The 17,160-nt window shown below is 49.1% G+C and overlaps 1 protein-coding gene across 8 annotated transcripts; it reads right to left on the bottom strand.

Moving 5' to 3' along the window:
- Positions 1–1,385: 1,385 nt before the first annotated feature.
- Positions 1,386–16,734, bottom strand: LAT2 (linker for activation of T cells family member 2). Of its 8 annotated transcripts, none has more exons than XM_088176893.1 (13): positions 16,608–16,734; positions 11,074–11,175; positions 10,144–10,183; positions 8,726–8,769; positions 7,858–7,912; positions 7,069–7,235; positions 6,432–6,470; positions 5,869–5,899; positions 5,656–5,735; positions 5,157–5,222; positions 4,348–4,410; positions 3,420–3,527; positions 1,386–2,215 (listed from the first exon to the last, which is right to left on the bottom strand). In XM_088176893.1, the coding sequence occupies exons 2-12, from the start codon at positions 11,159–11,161 to the stop codon at positions 3,439–3,441; spliced, it is 762 nt and encodes a 253-aa protein (XP_088033019.1). In that variant the 5' UTR covers positions 11,162–11,175; positions 16,608–16,734; the 3' UTR covers positions 1,386–2,215; positions 3,420–3,438. The 8 variants fall into 8 exon arrangements, with proteins under 8 accessions (XP_088033019.1, XP_088033018.1, XP_088033023.1 ...); XM_088176892.1 differs by having other exon boundaries at positions 3,443–3,527; XM_088176897.1 differs by having other exon boundaries at positions 7,192–7,235.
- Between the last annotated feature and the right edge of the window lie 426 nt (positions 16,735–17,160).

Below are 17,160 nucleotides of genomic sequence, written 5' to 3'. Positions count from 1 at the left end.
CAATTCTGGTTGAGGACCAGAAATCCTTGCACACCTAAAGCCAGTCCTGAAAGGACAGTGTCAGTGAGCACACACATCTGTACTCACTCATTGCAAAGGAAAACCATGAGGTTGTTCAGAGCAAGACTAATAGCAGACATTGATGAGAGTTCTGAAACAGTCCCTGGATACCTTCCAGTGTAATGGGATGACTGGCTGAGAAGTGCTCCAGAAGCTTTACAAAGCTGAGGATTTACCCCTCACTACAGCTGACTGCTCTGAGAGCTGCAAAGGGGGATTTGCTCAGACCCCAAGAAGTGAAGGGAAGATTCTCCACATCCAGTTCTACCCTGCCTGCTTTGGCTACACAACTTTCAAACTCAGACTTTGGCAATGGAGGAACCTGGTACCAAGAAAATCTAACTAGTGTAGTCTGCCTCTCTGCTTAGTGAGGGGAGCAGTAAATCTTGTATTTTCATGTTCTGACCATGCACTGACCTAATGCCTAGAACTTTCTGGGAGGTCTCCAGCTGGATCTGTTGCTGTGTGCCAAGGATCTGTCACTGCTGCTAATCTCCTATTCATGAATGGCTCCCTTGGTTGGGAGATGAATCACCAGTGGATAACATCACCAGACACCACTCAGAACGAGCTCACCCTTGCAGTGAACAATCCACAATCTGCAGCACTTGATGGAAAGTGGGAGCTTCTTCAGGTGCTGAGGCTGAATCCCAAGGGTCTCATAGCCCTGGGAGGTACAGGCACAAAAATTTCAGTGACAAAAGCAGCCCTTGCCTGCCTGGGAGCCTGTGCAGAGACAGCACTGTGTGTGCTTCTGCCTCACGGGGACTCTGCTGCCATGCACCTGTGCAGACTTTTTGCAGAGCATTTGAACATAAGGAAACCTTAGGGTGTGAAGAGAAGCTGGGCTGGGGTGAGCAGAAAACCAGGCTGTAGCTCCCTGTCTGTGTGCATCCCTGAAGGGCACTAGATTTTCTCTGTTGTAAAAGTCCTGTGGAAACTTGTAGCATTTGTAGGAACCACTAGCAAACCTTCTGAGCCAAACTCCAACCCACCACTGTTTCAGCTACTCCAAGGGTGGGCACCTGTGGTTTGTCTTGATGATTCTGCTAAAATTAGTCATTTGCAGCAGGAAGCACCTGACATCCCTTCTCTCACTCCATGTCTCTCTAACCCTGAGCTCCCCTTCCCTGCTCACTCACCATGAGTGTGGGCTGTGTTCTTTCCTGAAACAGTTTTCTGATCTGAATTTGAGGAAGAAGGCTTTTAATGCATTTTCTCCCCATAAGATCCTGCACATCATTCCATGTAACCTCATGTCCTCCCATTTCTGTGTCACCTGAGCATGCAGACATCTGTATTGCAAACCATAGCAAAACACCTCATTGTCTTTGGAAGCTTTCAGTTTTAATAAATAAGTGTTCCAGAAGTGCCAGATCTGTGCATCAGGGCTCAGGAGATAGGGATTCTGTTCCTGGGATGATGTTCCAACAGTCATATTGAGGGACTGGTTCAGTTTCTGAGGCTGGTGTCTGTGGATCTGACTCACAGTTGCTGCTGATTCTTTGTGTCATTATAAAACAGATACTGAAACATGAGGAAAACTGCCATAGACCAGCACTGTGAATTACAAGCCATGGATAAGGCAGGCATTTAATCCTCTTTAGCTTTTGTGAACAGGTTGGAATCTCATTCAGCTCCAGACAGCCACTGCTGTTATAAACACCTCTGCCTTGCCAGTTCCTCTCACATAGGAAACTGCTCCTATAGGAGAGCACAGGAACTAAACCAGAACGTAATCCCTATGGCTTAATACCACCGTGCATGAGTCACCCTGACAAATTAAGTAGCTGTGTGCATTACTGCTCAGCAAGTTAAGGACTCATTTTATGGCTGTCAGGAGAAAGCATTGCCCAGCCTGGCCATCTTGGAGTGGACATGCAGGGAAATGAGATTGGGATGAGGAGCCTGGGGCTTGCCCGTGGTCGCTGGGGGCAGAGTGCTTTCTCCAGTTGCTGGTTTTCAGTTGGACTTCTGTAGGGCTTCAAGCAGTGCATTTCTTCCTTTCAGTAACACCCCTTCTACATCATTGCAGGAACAGTTTGGAGAAGAGATTTCACTGAGGGGTGGAACTCTTCCCCTCTCCCTGTGTGCATGTTCACTGGGTGCACTCTTACAGCTCAGCAAAAGATTTCTTCAGACTTTATGCAGAATACTTGAAATAAGAGGAGAAAAAACAGTGAGTCCACTGACTTTTAGTGTCTGCTTTCAACATAACTCTGCTGCCTGCTACATTTTCTTTCCAGGGACAAATAGTGACATACACTACAAAATGTCCATGTCTAAGCAGTTGTGCTCCTGGAGGGTGATCCCTGATCAGAGCAGGAGGCACACAGGCATCAGAACCCATTTCTCAATTCAGCCTCCCTTGGTGGAGAACTTCTGCCAACATTTGTTGGTTGGACATTGAGATTTCAGAATATTACTCTGTAGCAAAGGCTGCAACGGAGGCATCATTATAATGGCAAAAAGATGCCTTCCAGCAAGATATGGCAGGGTCAGGTTTCTCAGGCTGGGTTTTTCCATGTCCAGCTACACCTGACAGAAGCAAATGCCCTAGTGTGCTGAATAGGGTGACTGTGCTTTGCATGGTGGGGACAAATCTTAAGTATTCTGCATGGCTTCAGAAAGATCCTGTTTTGTGGGTCTGCCCACTGCTGGTGCCTACAGTCTGGGGAATATAAAACCCTATAAAGCTAGAGCAGCTGGCACGTGGCATAAGGACAATCCCGCTGGGTCTTTGTAGGTGCTCAAGAGAGTAAAAACCCAAAAAGGAGAGCAGTACTGGTCCCAGTCCATCTTCCAGATGGAGTCCAGTCTGGAGCAGGGTGACCAGCACTAACCAGCACATCATTCACTGTTATGCAACCTTCCTGCAGCTTTCTGCAGTTTTTTTACTTTATCTGGCTTGAGTAATACTTTATCAGCAGCATCAGGTTGGTGCTGATAATGGGGCAGGATATGTGGTCTTAGCACAGCAGGCAGGGCTCAGCTGAGGGAATCCTGCTCAGAGCAGGGGGTGCTGGCTGTCCCTGTCCACTGCAGGCAGCAGCACTGTCTCAAGCTGCTCCAGAGCAGTTCAGAGTTCCTGTGCCTGTTGGAGGAGGGCACTGCTGGAGCTGGGACATGGACATGGACAAATCTGTCTCCGTGGTCTGTGTTAGTCAGCTTGGCATCAGCCAGAGGTGAGGCACTGCACAGGGTGGGCTCCTCACACTCCTCCACTGCCCGTGTGGGCTGCTGTGCTGGTGCTGCCAGCAAGGGCAGAGCTCCAGCTGAGCTCCCTTTGGCATAAACCAAATCCTCCCACCCCTAAATAACCACCATAAACCAAATCCTTCCACCCTACATTAACATACCAGCCATTTACTCTTGCTTCTACCTCTGCTCTGACAGCAGGGCAGGGTGTGACACAGGACATGTGTTGATGTAGTCTGGCTCATCATCCAGGCTTTCTGTCAGCGAGGCTGTAGGTGAGGATGGGAAGCACTTATCAGTGAGTGGGTTGATGTAAAAACACACAGACCACTGACACCATGTATCCTGCCAATATTTAGCCTTTGGTGCTGACATGTTTGTGTGCCTGGGCTAAGAAAACTCAGATCGGTGTCAAGGTCTCCTTGAAGAGGCTTCAAAATGATCACAAGAAATTTGCAAACACTCTGGGTGGCTCTTCAGAGCCAAAATAGGTTTAATTTAGAGTGTGCAAACAGGAATCAGTTTGCTTAGACAGTTCTCACACCAGAGACACAAAGCTCTCAAATATATATGTGTACACTCCCCACTATCCCCCAGGCCAGAACTGCCCTCATGCCTCACAGGAAGCCACAAGTTAAATTAAACTGTGGTTAAAAGGGTCAGCTTGAGAAATGGGCCCCCTTTCAACAGCAGGAGAGTCAAGGGCTGAGCCACTGGGTGTGGGCACAAAGTTCTGTCACAGGAGGTCACACGGCTGCACTTGCACTGGAGCAACCTCGAATGTAAGAGGACAGAAGATCTGAAGAGCAATGTTTTCCTGTAGCACCCCATGGTCAGGGTTTAGGCACAGCCACCCAAATGGTGGCCTTTGAGTGCAACAAACACCACGTCCCAACAGAGCAGCATTCAGTTACAGGAGTGTGTCACAATTTGCACATTGCCTTGGATATTTACCATGGACAATTGGGGAAAAGATTAAAACAAGGGTGATGGCTGTGTTGGCCTTGCATGGTCTATACTGGTCTAGTGCACCAGGCACTCTGCTCATGAGCCCCATCCCCAAACAGCAAATAACAGCTGGGAACATACCTTGTCCTTGCTGCAGTTTCCATGTTTTTATTGCCATGCTGTTCTCGTAGTCTACAGTGTCATCTGTGACAAGGAAGAGTTTGGACAGGATGATACTGAACAGCAAATGGAGCAAAAAAGGGCCTTTGTGAAACCCCCTCCTGCCACTGTGCTGTGCACGTGGCTGAGTTTCCAGCCAGCACAGATCTGCTGATGCTGCCTCATCATTTTTCCAGCCCTGGCCACGTGCCTGGATATCTGCAGGCACGGATGGGGATCAGACAGGTCCCTGCTGCTCCTGCCTCCTCTAATCACTCTGCACAAAGGCAGGCAGGAGCAGGGCAGGCTTTAGCAGTGCAGAAGGCATGTGTTAACTCACAGAAGGAAACCAAACTGACTTCCTATTTTGATTGCAACATCCCAGGACTGATGCTGAAAGTCCTGAAGGGACACTGGTCCAGTGTCATCCTCCAGAAGCTTCCTGGCTGCAGCTTTCTTGTGCTGGATTTGGTGAGAAACCTGAGCTAGGGTCTAGAACCATAATCATCCTGGATAAACAACATTAAAAACCTAGAGATGCAGACCCCAAAGCCCCTGAATTGCTGCAGAAACCACCAAGTGAATGGCATCAGGGTGGAGGTATCACCATGTGCATTTTCCTGTGGAAAGGGGAAATGTTCCAGGCCTGCTCTGTGTGTGCTGCAGCCCCTGCACACCAGCTCCATGGCACAGAGCTGAGCTGTGAACAAGCAGGTTTCTCTTGGCTAAGCAGGTCACCATCCTTCTCTGCACTTTGTGTGACACATGAACTGTGACAGCAACACACTTACCTGGATCAGAGCCCCGAGATGCTCCAATGGTGACATTTTCATAGGAATAGGAATCATCATCTTTCTCTGATGGAGAGAAGAAAGAAGAGTGACAAAGGACCTATGGACGTGTAAATGACCTGGGAAGATCCCTCAGCACCTGCAAGAGGGGGCTGTTTCCTATAGTGAAATGCAGATTAGCTAAAAAATTTAGTCTTTGTGACGGCTTGTGGTGACCAAGTGATGGAGTATCCAAGTACAGTGGCATCAAGTGGTCACTCCTTGTGGTAACAGGAGCACAGTCACCAATGGTTTTGGTCTGTTCTGTCTATAGGCAACAGATGGACTGATGGGGGCTTGGACATCCCTCAAATCCCACAGCTCTGCTACGTCTTTTTAATGAATTTGTCTCCTGGACCCACACTTGCTTCAGGCCATACACAGTGATGCAAAGACCAGCAAAACAGTCTCATGAGCTCCCTGGAGCCATGGGACAGCCAGGCTGGATGAAGGAACCCACCTTGCTTGCCTGGAGAAGTACCACAGGGTGGCTGGAAGAGCAGGGTGCAGTTGTAGTAATGATCCAGAGAGATGGGCTCCCTGTGATTAGAGCAGCACTGTTAGCTCTTCCTGCCCAGCACAGGCTCCCCAGGCTGAGCTATGGAACACCAGCCCAGCACTGGGACCAGTATGGTTCCACCCAGCCGTGCTGGGGGCAGCACAGGGTACTTACACATAGTCATTCTCTTCCTGCAGGCAGCTCTCTGCAAGAACAAGGGTTTGCTGTCAGCACCCCACCATGGCATCAGCCTGGACAGCCATCCCTGGGCACAGCTGGACAAACCCCCCAGCAACAGCACAGCCCCAGCAGCCACAAAGCCTTGGCACAGCCCCACAGCCTGTCCACAGCAGAGCCAGGTGGCTGGAGCAAGGGAGGTAGCCCTGATCCACCCCAGGCCCTGAGAAAGCCCTGGCTCACCAATTCTCATGGACACGTCCTGCCAGCTGGCAGCGAGATGGGGAATATGGTCCCTGCCTTGGGAAAGGAGGGCACAGCCCCAGCCACCAATAATCCTCTTAGGGCAGCTCACACTGCCCCGGGAGGGAGCAGGGGCTGCGAGCATCGTCCCCTCTGCCCGTTAATCAGATCAGTGTGTGCCTTCCAAAGCAATCTCTAAATTGACCGAGACAGAGCTCTGCCAGCTGCAGTGCCAGCTGCCTGTGTGCTCCCTGCCAGCTCCCATCCCCTCGGCAGCCTTCCTTCCAAACCCACAGACATTTGGCTGCAGCATTTACCTGTCAGGAAATTCTGGTACCTCGACTCATCCCTGCTCCCTGGGGACAAGAGAGGGACACATTACACATGACCTGCAGTGGAGTGATGGGAGCAGTTTGGCCATGGAGGCACCAAGCATTTCAGCACCAGCAGCTCTACCCCCACTCAGCTCTAAGGTCAGGGGACAGGGCTGCAAGGTTGGACAGTCCAGGGTACAGGAATTGGGACAGCCAGAGGTGATATTTTAAACAATGAGTGCTGTAGCTCTAACCAGGACTGGTCAGCCACAGCAGGATGAGCACTGGGCTTTAAACTCAGACCCAGGATAGATCCACATTAAGATGGACATGGACCTGCTGGAACAAGTCCAGAGGAGTGAACAAAGATGCTCCAAGGACTGGAGCCCCTCTGCTCTGGAGACAGCCTGGGAAAGTTGGGGTTGTTCATCCTGGAAAAGAGAAGGCTTTGGGGACCCTTCTAAAGGGGAGAAGGACTTTGGACAAGGGTTGGGATTGGGAGGACAAGAGGCAATAGCTTCCCACTGACAGAGGACAGGGTTAGGTGGATATTGGGAAGAGATTTTTCCTTGTGGGGGTGATGAGGTCCTGGCACAGGCTGCCCCATCCCTGAAAGTGTCCAAGACCAGGCTGGAGAAACCTGGGATAGTGGAAGGTGTCCCTGCCATGGCAGGGGGTGGAAGGAGATGATCTTTAAGGTCCATTCCAGCTCCAGCTGCTCTGTGGGTCACTGTGTCTGTGCCTGTCCCAGGAAGCTGCTCACCATAATCACTGTGATGGGAGGCACTGAGCTCTTCAGTGGCTTTCCTGAAAGACAGAAAAGAGACCCAAAATCCCTGGTCTGAGCAATTACACACCACCAGAAGGGCCATCCATGAAACCTCCCTGCAAGGTTATCAAGCACACACATGGAGCAAGGGGAGATTAAGGATTTGGGGTAAACTCTCCAAAAGGGAATAACTGTCCTTGAGTATTGCAGCAGAGTTATCATGGCTGTGTGGTTACTGGGGGTTTTGGTAATGGGGAGAAGGGGATTCATCACACCAAACTGCTCATAAGTGAGTAATGGCCATTTCTTTCCATGATGTATCTACTATGTACAGCCACAGCTCACTTTCCTGGGTTTGATTTAATCAGTTGCCAGAAGATTGCAGTCAGACTGAAGAAAATCCATTAAAAGTCTAAACACACTATTGACCATCAATAAATGAAGCAACCTGATCAAGTTGAAGATGTCCCTGCTCCTCCCCAGGGGGTTGGACTGTATGACCTTGAAAGGTCCCTTGCAACCCAAACTATTCTTTGATTCTAATTACACCCCAAACCACATCTATAGGGCCCAGAATGCAATCCCAAATGTTCATGTATGTTGGGTGAACTTCATCCAATCTTGGCACCAGAGCTAGATTTTATTTGGGTTTTTTCCTACCTTGCTATTGATAAGCTTTCAGGTTCCTTAGTACTTTCCAGCCTTCGGGTTGCAACTGGCAACAACAACAAAATTACTGTGTTAATTATTATAGCAGCAGCAGATATTTCAAACAGCACAGAACATCTACCAGAGAGGAATCCCTGGGACTGGCAAGCATTTTTCTAATGCATCCTAAAATAGCTTCCAAATTGTTCCTTGAATGTTCAAAAATGCTCAAAACAAGAAACAACCAGAGAAAAAGCTGGTGCAGATCACAGAGCTTGCAAACACTCGCTGGAGGAAGCTGCAATGCCAGCTGCTGCCTTGTCACCTATTGTCCCCCAAACCCACTTGGTTTGGGGGCCATTCCCCTCCCTCCACACTGCAAGGTGCAGTTGAGGGCTTTGGTCAGGCTGGGATGAAAGACTTGGAGAGGGGTTAAGGGGTTGGACCCAGCAGAGTGGTGGGGCAGGGCAGAGCCATCTGCAGACACACATTTCACACAGACCTGGCAGCTGCTCCTCGTGACATAAAGCTCAGAAGTGCTGAGCCCAACCTGCTGCAGGAAGCAGTGAGGGGATGATGAGTGAGTCACTCCTGTCACCCACACCTTCATTTTCACTGGTGCACAGCATGGCTCCAAGAGCCCCAGTAGTTGAGGTGTCACTTGTCAATGACAGTGAATTATTTTCAATGCAAAGGGCATTTTCTTCCTGCAGCTCAGAATTGCCATACCTAGAAGCATCTAAGGTGACTTGGACAATCCAGGTCTCATCATTTCATGGCCTGGCTTCAAGGTGACCCTTGGAACATTTCCTTCCCCTGTTGTGTGCATGCAGGGCCCTCACACCACAGGGCAGGAGCCACGGGCAATGTTTATACTCACTGGTATGGGATCGAGCCACCTCAAATCTCTGCTGGCTTTCGAGCCTGGAAAAAAACAGCAGTACAAGCTCAGCTGAATGTTGGGGTTTATGGCAAGGAAAACAGACACAAGAGACCTGACTGGTGAGGGAGGGACAGAGAGCAGCGTGCTGGGCTCTGTGAGGTGTCAAGCTGCATCACTCAGCATGTCATGCAGGGCCTGTGTGACCTGGGAGCATCTTCTTTGATCCTTTAAAGAAAAGATGTGGTTCTGGACCACTGGTAGAGCCAATGTCAGCAAGGGAAGGATCCAGGATTGAGGAAAACCATTTAGGATAATTCCCATTCTGATGCTTCAGCCACCAAAGGCCACAAGAACCTTTTTACCCACAAAGAAATGGATGTTCATGCATGAAATGGCTTCAAACCCCACAGCTTTACCTCCACTGCTGCCTCTGCCTCATCCCTTAACATCAACATGAATAAAATAACATTATCAATGATAACTGAAAAGTAAAGAGGTTACTGGGCATAGGTTAATAGGAGAACTGTTCTTCAGAGTATGAGAGAATTCAACAACTTTTCTACTGCAGGTGTTTCTACACAGGTACTTATTAATTCCAACTTTGGGAACTTTTTCCCCCTTTTTCATTGGGGTTGCCCCATACCCAGCTGGGATTCATGGACTGGTGAGAGAGCTGTCAAAAAACCCAAACATAGAGTCAAACTTAGCTTGCAAGACACCCAAACCAGATCTCTGAAAAGAGCACACAACACCACAAACCTGAACCCAAACCAGGTATAAATTTCAAGAAGCTGGGACAATTCAGCAAGTGAGGGATGGAGCCTTCAGTGGCTGCTCCATCAGCCTGCAGTGGATCACTCCAGAGCCTTTCCCCACAGGAACAAAACCCCAATCCTTGGAGGCCTTTGCAGAGCCCCATTGCACCTCGTTTGCTCCTCTAGCAAACTTTACAACTCAGCTTTTCTTTTTTTAACATCATTTACTGTGGTTTGTCTGTTGCTGAAGGAAATAAGGGGGAGTACACTGCATTTCCTTCATTTCTTGTGCTGCAGGTCAGTGGTTGCTCTGGTCCAACCAACACCAGCCAAGGGCAGAGGCTTCTTTATGAAGTAAAAAACCTTTCTAGCTCATCTCAGGGCACAACAGAACAGGATCAGAATTTGCCCTTCTCTCCCAGACCTTTTCCAACTAGTTAATGATTCATCACAGTCAGAGCTTCAGTTTCATTTCAGATTATTCTCTGTACAGGCATTGCCCCTTCAGCAGCACCTTGGGCTGGGGCACATTACCTTGCATCCCATCCTGGCATTAATTTATTTCTTATAAACCCAAATTTCAGATTTTTTGGTTCTGGCTCTGGGGCTCACCCTGGGTGAGTTCTTTGGGAGAGAAAGATGATTGGAAAAGCAACTTACTGGCTCCTCTGCTCATTCAGCTGTGTCTCCCGTTTGGTAGCTGGAAGACAAGGGAACAAAAAGTTCTTAGAAAGGATGAGTTGGGAGTTAGAGATCAGAAAGGCCGATAAAGGACATTCACAAAATTTCTTCAGCACCTTAGGACAGCGGAGGCAGTGAGCAGCAGTAGCAGTAGGGTTTTGATGAATTTTTTTTTAATTTTAGTTGTTTAAATGGAATTTGAATTGTTTAAATTGTATTTTTTGTCTCAAACCCCACAAAGCAAAGCAGCCAGTCCTGCCCCAAACCACAAACTGCAGCCTCTCCCCCATTAAAACCCAGCCAGTGCTCGGGGAGGGGCTCAAACCCCGCTGGGTGCTCACCCTGCTCTCTGTATAAATTCATCCTCCAGCTCCCCTTCCTTGCCTGCCCTTCTGCTCCAGAGCCTGGGCAGGATTGGTGTGACTGGAGCGAGTCCTGCCAGGGGGAGTCCCCAAGCCACCCACCAGGATGAGCAGGGAGAGGGACCTGCAGCCCACAGTGTCACCCCTGTCCCGGGGAGGGAAGGGATGTCACCCGTGTCCCGGGGAGGGAAGGGATGTCACCCGTGTCCCGGGGAGGGAAGGGATGTCACCCCTGTCCCGGGGAGGGAAGGGATGTCACCCCTGTCCCGGGGAGGGAAGGGGTGCTGTCGTTTTGGGTGCCCCTTCCCTCCTGGCTCTCTGGCAGAGCCCCACAGGGGCAAAGCAGGCACAGAAGCAGAGCAGAACCGAGTTCCCATGGGAGGAGAATCCGAGAAGAAATCCCGGCCGGGGCAGGAGCAGGGGAAGGGACAGGGACAAGGGATGGAGCAGGGACAGGAGAAGGGGCAGGGGAAGGGGCAGGGACAGGAGAAGGGGCAGGGGAAGGGGCAGGGACAGACACAGGGACAGGAGCAGGGACAGGACTCACCTGGGGACAGCTGGCACCTGATGCAGAGGCTGACGGCCACCCCCAGAAGCATCAGCGCCGCGGCTGCCCAGAGCTCCAGCTGTGCCATGGCCCCACACCAGCCTGGAACACACGGCCAGGGGACCCCATCAGCTCTGGGGGGGTACACGGGGTGTGGGGACATCCCTCAGAGAGCTTTTAAATTTGGAGAATTTGGGAGAAAATTTCTGAATTGGGTTTTTCTAGGAAACAGATTTAAGCGGTTTTTCAACTGGTTTAGGGAAATATTTTTTCGGACAGAAGTGGAAAAAAACTTCTTTATTTAACAGGCAAAACACTTTGTAGCACAAAAATGAACAATAATAAATAAATAAATAATAAATAAAACTTTTCGCTACTCTGAAGAGATGACAAATTTAGAAAAGTTTCTTCCGTGAGTTGCAGCCCAGCTCACTCAGTCTGTTCTGAGTCCCTCCAGAGCTGGGAAATGTCCCAGCCCAGGCCAGGCCTGGTGGGACACAGATGTGAGCTCCCAGTGCTCCTCTGGGTTTTCAGTCCAGAGCAGGTTTGAACAATTCCAAGAAAAAGGAGAAAAAAAAAGCACAGGAAGCTTTTTTGCCTCAGCTAGCCAGAAATCAACCAGGAGCACAGGAGAGCTCTGCCAGGGCAGCCTGTGATCACAAACTCTGCACCTCTGCTCTCCCCCTTCACTCCTGGAACCAGGCCTAAAGCTGCAGAGCTCAACATTCAACACCAACAGAGCAGACAATTGGGGATACAGGCATCACAAAGTCACCCCAGGACATTCCCCCAAAATGCCGTGTGCTGTTCACCCTCCCACCCACGGAGGATGCTGAGGATGCAGGAGGGGCTTTGGGTTTGTGTGGCAGAGCAGAGGCAATGCTCTGAATTCTGAATTACTCATTCCCAATCCCCAAGCCCACCCTGCTGCCACCAAACAGCACACAGTCATTCTTTAATATCTAGAAGAGAGGGAAAAAGGCAGGCCTTGGCAATTTTCAGACACCCAAGACCTTTGCACAACGTGTTGTGGCTCTTTCGTGCAGCTCAGTGTTAAATTCCCCACTCCTTTTTTTGCATTCAGCTGCCTCAGCCACCAGTTCTTCCCCTCCTTTCCAGGACAGGCTTTTCCACAAACAGCAGCTAACATTTTTTAACAATCTGCACAATTTGGCTTCAACTTCTTCCTTTAAAATACAAAACATCCTACAAATATCACAGAAAGCAGCCTGCTGGCACTGAGATGGATCATTTAGCCCATTCCTATTCCCCAGGGTCAGAGTTTCTTTAGTTACAGATGATTTTCCTTTATTTCTGTTTTCAATAAACTTTCTTTTTACCCTCGGGATGGAGACTCTTCAACGTGCCAAAGGCTAGTACATCATCTTTTTGGCTGGCAGGAAGCTTTCCTCCTGCCTACCTTCAACCCCTCTTATAACAATTTAAGCCTGTATTAAATTGGTGCATGCAGGAGGAAAGATATATTATAGCAATTGGTAATTTAAATAATTCAAAATAATGAAACAAATGCCAGTAGGAAACAATAGAGAGCAGCAGCTTGATTCTGCCCTGCTCAGCACCTTCTGCCTCTGCTTGATTAAAGTGGAATAAACATTTCCCTGCCCAAACTCTGCAGAAGTTTGGAAGTTGCTCTGACAGCCTGGTCACGTCAGAGAAAACCCAAAGCCTCCTGTGGGGGCTGAGCAACTTCCTCCTGTCCCTGCCAGGAACTGGGAACAGCAGCTGAGCACCTTGGTGGGAGCTTTGTGCTCCAGTTTGTCCTTGAAATCTCAGTCCTGTGCCACAGTCCTGGTTATCAGGGCATGGGGAAAATAATCAGGGTGTAAATCAGCATGGGGCAGGGAAAGGAGGGGAAGGAAAATCCCTCATTTCCATTCAGACAGACCTTGAGCAAAGCCAGGAGCAAGGGCTGACGGGCTTTGGTGTCAGCATCTGCTCAGGGGTTCCCGTGGGCTGCCCAGAAGTGACCTCGAGGAGCCTTTGAGACCTCCCTTCACTGAGAGCAAACTGGGATTGTTCCTCTCGTGTTCCAGCTTCCCTGGGCTCTCCAGGACCTGGCAGACACCAGCACTTGCCCCACCATGGCTTTGCCTTTTATAGGCCCCCAGAGGCCTCTCTTTCCCTGCACAGCCTCTCTTTCCCTGCAGCACTTTCTGAAGAAGATGAGATGAGTTATTCTAAATTTAAGTGCCCAGACCTGCACACACCCACCCCAGAGGTGCAGGACCAGAACCCAAAAAAGCCTAGTCAAAACAATGTGCTTTCTCCCATCATTTTTCCTTTGCTCAGCATCCCCCATGGAGATCATGAGCTGTGGATCATCCCTAAAGCATCTCCAAGAGGCAGCTGAGGGGAGTTGGTGCCTCAATGCTGGTGACTAAAATACAAAGGGCTGCAATACTGCTGCTTTGTCTGCGGGTTTCCTGGCTTCTTTTATTTATTTATTTATTTTTCTTCTTTACTTTTCTTTAAAGTGAAGGCAAGACAGAGCTGAATGCACCTGACAACACTGACCTAGTTTGTCCCATTCCATGGCAGCCTCCTTCTCCCTTCCAGAGCCAGTTTTATTTTGGTCACGGGCAGTGAGGCAGCAAAACCTGTTTGCTCCTGAGCCCCCACTCAGCAGGGACACAAAACGTGGTTATTGTGGGGCTGATGAACAGGATAAGGTGTGTCCCACCCCATCACAGCTTTGTGCCCCAAGAAAATCCCCAAGTCACACACACACCATCAGCCTGGAGATCATTTGTGCTCCCCAAATACCCAAGCCCATGGAAAATCCTTTCTTTTGGCACAAGTCCTGCTCTGGTAAGGAGCTGACAGAAGGAGGTGATGAACAGATTTATGACAAGCAGAAGGCTGGAAGCACTTACTCACGGCTAGCAGGATATAAATAAAATATTTGGAAGGCTGAATGTGCTTCCCTGCACTGTGCCTTGGGGAGCTGCAGGAGAACAGACTCCAGCCATGGAGGTGTGTGCACAGAAGGACGTGTGCAGGTCATGGATTGCCAGCCCTGCTTTCGAGGTGCTAAACCCAGACTCGGGGGTAGAACTGGTTCCCATCCCGCTCAGGGGTGACACTCGCATGGTGTCGCAATGCCCTGCTCTGTTCCCACACTTCTCTCTTCTCTTTTGCCTCTTTTTCCCCTTTTTGTGCTGAGGGACCAAGCACACCCCGAGCACCATGACCCCACAAATCCCTGGGGAGCAGCTGCTCCAGACAAGCAATTCCTGGCAGAGCAGCTCTGGGGTCTGCATACAGCTGTGGTCTCCTTCAGAGGGGAAAGCTCCTCTTGCCAAGCAGGGGCTGCTCCTTCTCTGATATTTTTAGAGAGACAGGCTTTTTCTTACTAAAAAAATTTGGAAAAATTAATGAACTTGCAAAAGCTTATCTACTCTGCCAGGTCTTGTTCTAATTTAAGGATTCGCCCCAGTAACAAGGCTCACTATGAAGATCCAAAGGAAGGAGAGGTGATTTTGGCAGGAAGACTAAAAGGTCTTCTGCTTTTAATTCCACTGAAATGGAGAGCAAGAGGACATGGACACTCACCATCCATCTGCCCAAGAGCAGCACAACAAAGTGAGAAAAACTTTTAAATTGAAATAAGGCAATTCTGGCTTATAAAATGAGTGGCTATAAACTGGACACACTCAGGCTAGAAATAAAATTCCTAATGGATGGAAAGCCTGGGAGAACTTCCCAAAAGGAGCAGAAGAGGCACAAAGCTCACTAAAAAAACCTGCAAGAGCACTTAAAATGAACTTTATCTTTTTGCTGAGAAACCAGGAGAGTGAGGAATGTGTTGATGTGGCCTCAGCAATGCCTGGTTTTCCATGAGATAATTTCTGATGAATATTTTAGCCCTTTGCAGATGTCAAGCCCACCCCTGAGTTCACATTACATAATATAAATACATGATTTTAGTCTTTGTCTTGCATTCTATCTATCAATCAAAAATGCCCAAAAGGCAAATATAACCCAGTCACTTTCCTCCAGAAAGTTTTGTGGTCTGCACCAGTTTGCAGTAAATTAATTCTAATTCAGGCTGGTAGGATGAGTCACTGGAATGAAATATGAAGTGGAGAGTGTATTTAAAGACTCACCATATGAAATTCAGCACACTGACTTGTTGAACAGATGCAATATTCAGCTTGAGTCAATGTCTCTAACATGTTTAAGAAAAGCAACTCCACTTTCTGTTTGCCTGTGTGGCACAGATTGCCACAGAAAGTCTCATCAATTCAGAAATGAAAGTCTCAGACCAAGGAAGCTCCTGTGGCTGGAATGACTTCAGTGAGCAGCACTGAGCCTTCAGAAAAGCTCCTTTCCAGAGGTCTGCACACCTCATTTCCTACCAGATTTATGCCAGTGTCAGCCTCCTTAGGAAAGCTGCTGCCATAAATTCTGGGGTTTTTTACAGCTATTCAGGTAGATCAGGCTTTTATGCCAACAGATGCATTTCAGTAGAACATATGATAAAAAGGGAGAATTAGAATTGATAAATCGACTTTCACATAGATTATAACTTTGGAAAATACTTTTTAAAACCCTTAGGTGGAAAATACAGTGTAAAACCCCAGTCACAACAGGCATGGTAGTACAAGAAGGTAACTCACAGAAATATCTTGTATTTTCAGCTTCCCTGTTCCAGGCAGCATTGAAGCCTCACAGCATCACTCACTTCCACTGGGAGCCCAGGGGATGCCATGTTAGCAATACAGGCAACCCCTGTGTAACTACAGACTCCAGAATCACAAAAAAGAGCCAATCTCATTCAAGATTATCCCAAAATTATCCTTTTCTGCTAAATTATCTGCCTCGTGGCCCAAATTACACTGAACATTGCTCACACGAGAGAAAACGGTTGCAAAAACAAATCTCTTTCTGTCTAGAGTTAGCTTTTTCAAGCATTTACATGCAGTAAAATAAATGCTCTCCTATCCATGATGCCAGTCAGCTCTGGAATCAATGGAAAACCCAGCAAGTGTCGTTTGAATCAGCTATTTTTAAGGACTGGGCTTTGGAGGGGGAGCAGCGTGGGCTGCAGCAGTCCCAGAAGTTACAGGCAGGAGCCAGAAGGACCATGCAGGGAAGCTCAGCACACATTGAATCTTCCAGAATATTTTAGAAGTTGTGAATGCAGAAATAATGTAATTAAACCCACGCTTCCATCAGCAGATGGACGAGGAGATGTAAAGAACGGGACTGTAAAATAGACAATGCAGGCTGGGGGGATCTCAGGTCCAGAGGGGTCTAAATGCTGCTGAGAACACAGAGCTGGTAATTCCTACCTTGGAGCTGGTGATGGCCAGGAGCAGCAGCGAGGAGGGAACGTCCACCACGGTGCTTTGCAGAGAGGTTTTACAGGGATGAGCTTCTTTAAAGGGTGGCCAAGGTCTAAAGTGGCATCTGTGAGCTCAGTGGGACACCCCGCTGTCCCCAGAGCGCTCCAAGCACCTCCAGGCACTCCCCTCTCCCCATCCCTCCCTCCTCACCCACCTTACCCTCACCTGAGCCTCTGTCCCTGGCGTGTCCCAGCTGCTCCAGCACAGCTGCTGGCTTGGAGCTGGTTCCCCCAGGGCTCGTGAGCAGTTGCTGGTTTCCTGTCCCTGTGAATCACTAACCCCAACATCCGCTGCCCGGCCGGGCAGAGGCTGAGACTGCACGACCCACCCGGGTCACTGGGCTCCTGGGGGAGAGGAAGGGGCTTGGTCAGCCTGGAAACCACACACGGCACTGAGGTCATGTCCCTTGAGCTTCAGGTGCTCTTGGTGCCCCAAAAAAGTTCAGGGTTCCTTTTAGCAAAAAGCGTTCACAGGAATAACCCTGCGCGCTGGAAGCGGCAGGAAAATCTCAAAGCAGGCGCAGCAAACTGCAAGAACTCTCTTAGTTTTTATGGAAAAATGGTAACAAGTTTCAAAGGCAGCAAATAGCCCGAGGTCACTCTCGCTGATGGCCAAACCTGGAGCTCCTGTCCAGGGCTGTAAGAATAAAACCAGTTCTTTATGCTTCAGCAGTTTGCACGCAGCAGGCACAACTTCACTGCACGCTTAAAAAAAGCAA

The sequence above is a fragment of the Sturnus vulgaris genome, chromosome 21, assembly GCF_052056855.1.
Source record: "Sturnus vulgaris isolate bStuVul1 chromosome 21, bStuVul1.hap1, whole genome shotgun sequence".
Taxonomy (NCBI): Eukaryota; Metazoa; Chordata; class Aves; order Passeriformes; family Sturnidae; genus Sturnus; species Sturnus vulgaris.
This window is presented reverse-complemented; position numbering and strand designations above follow the sequence as displayed.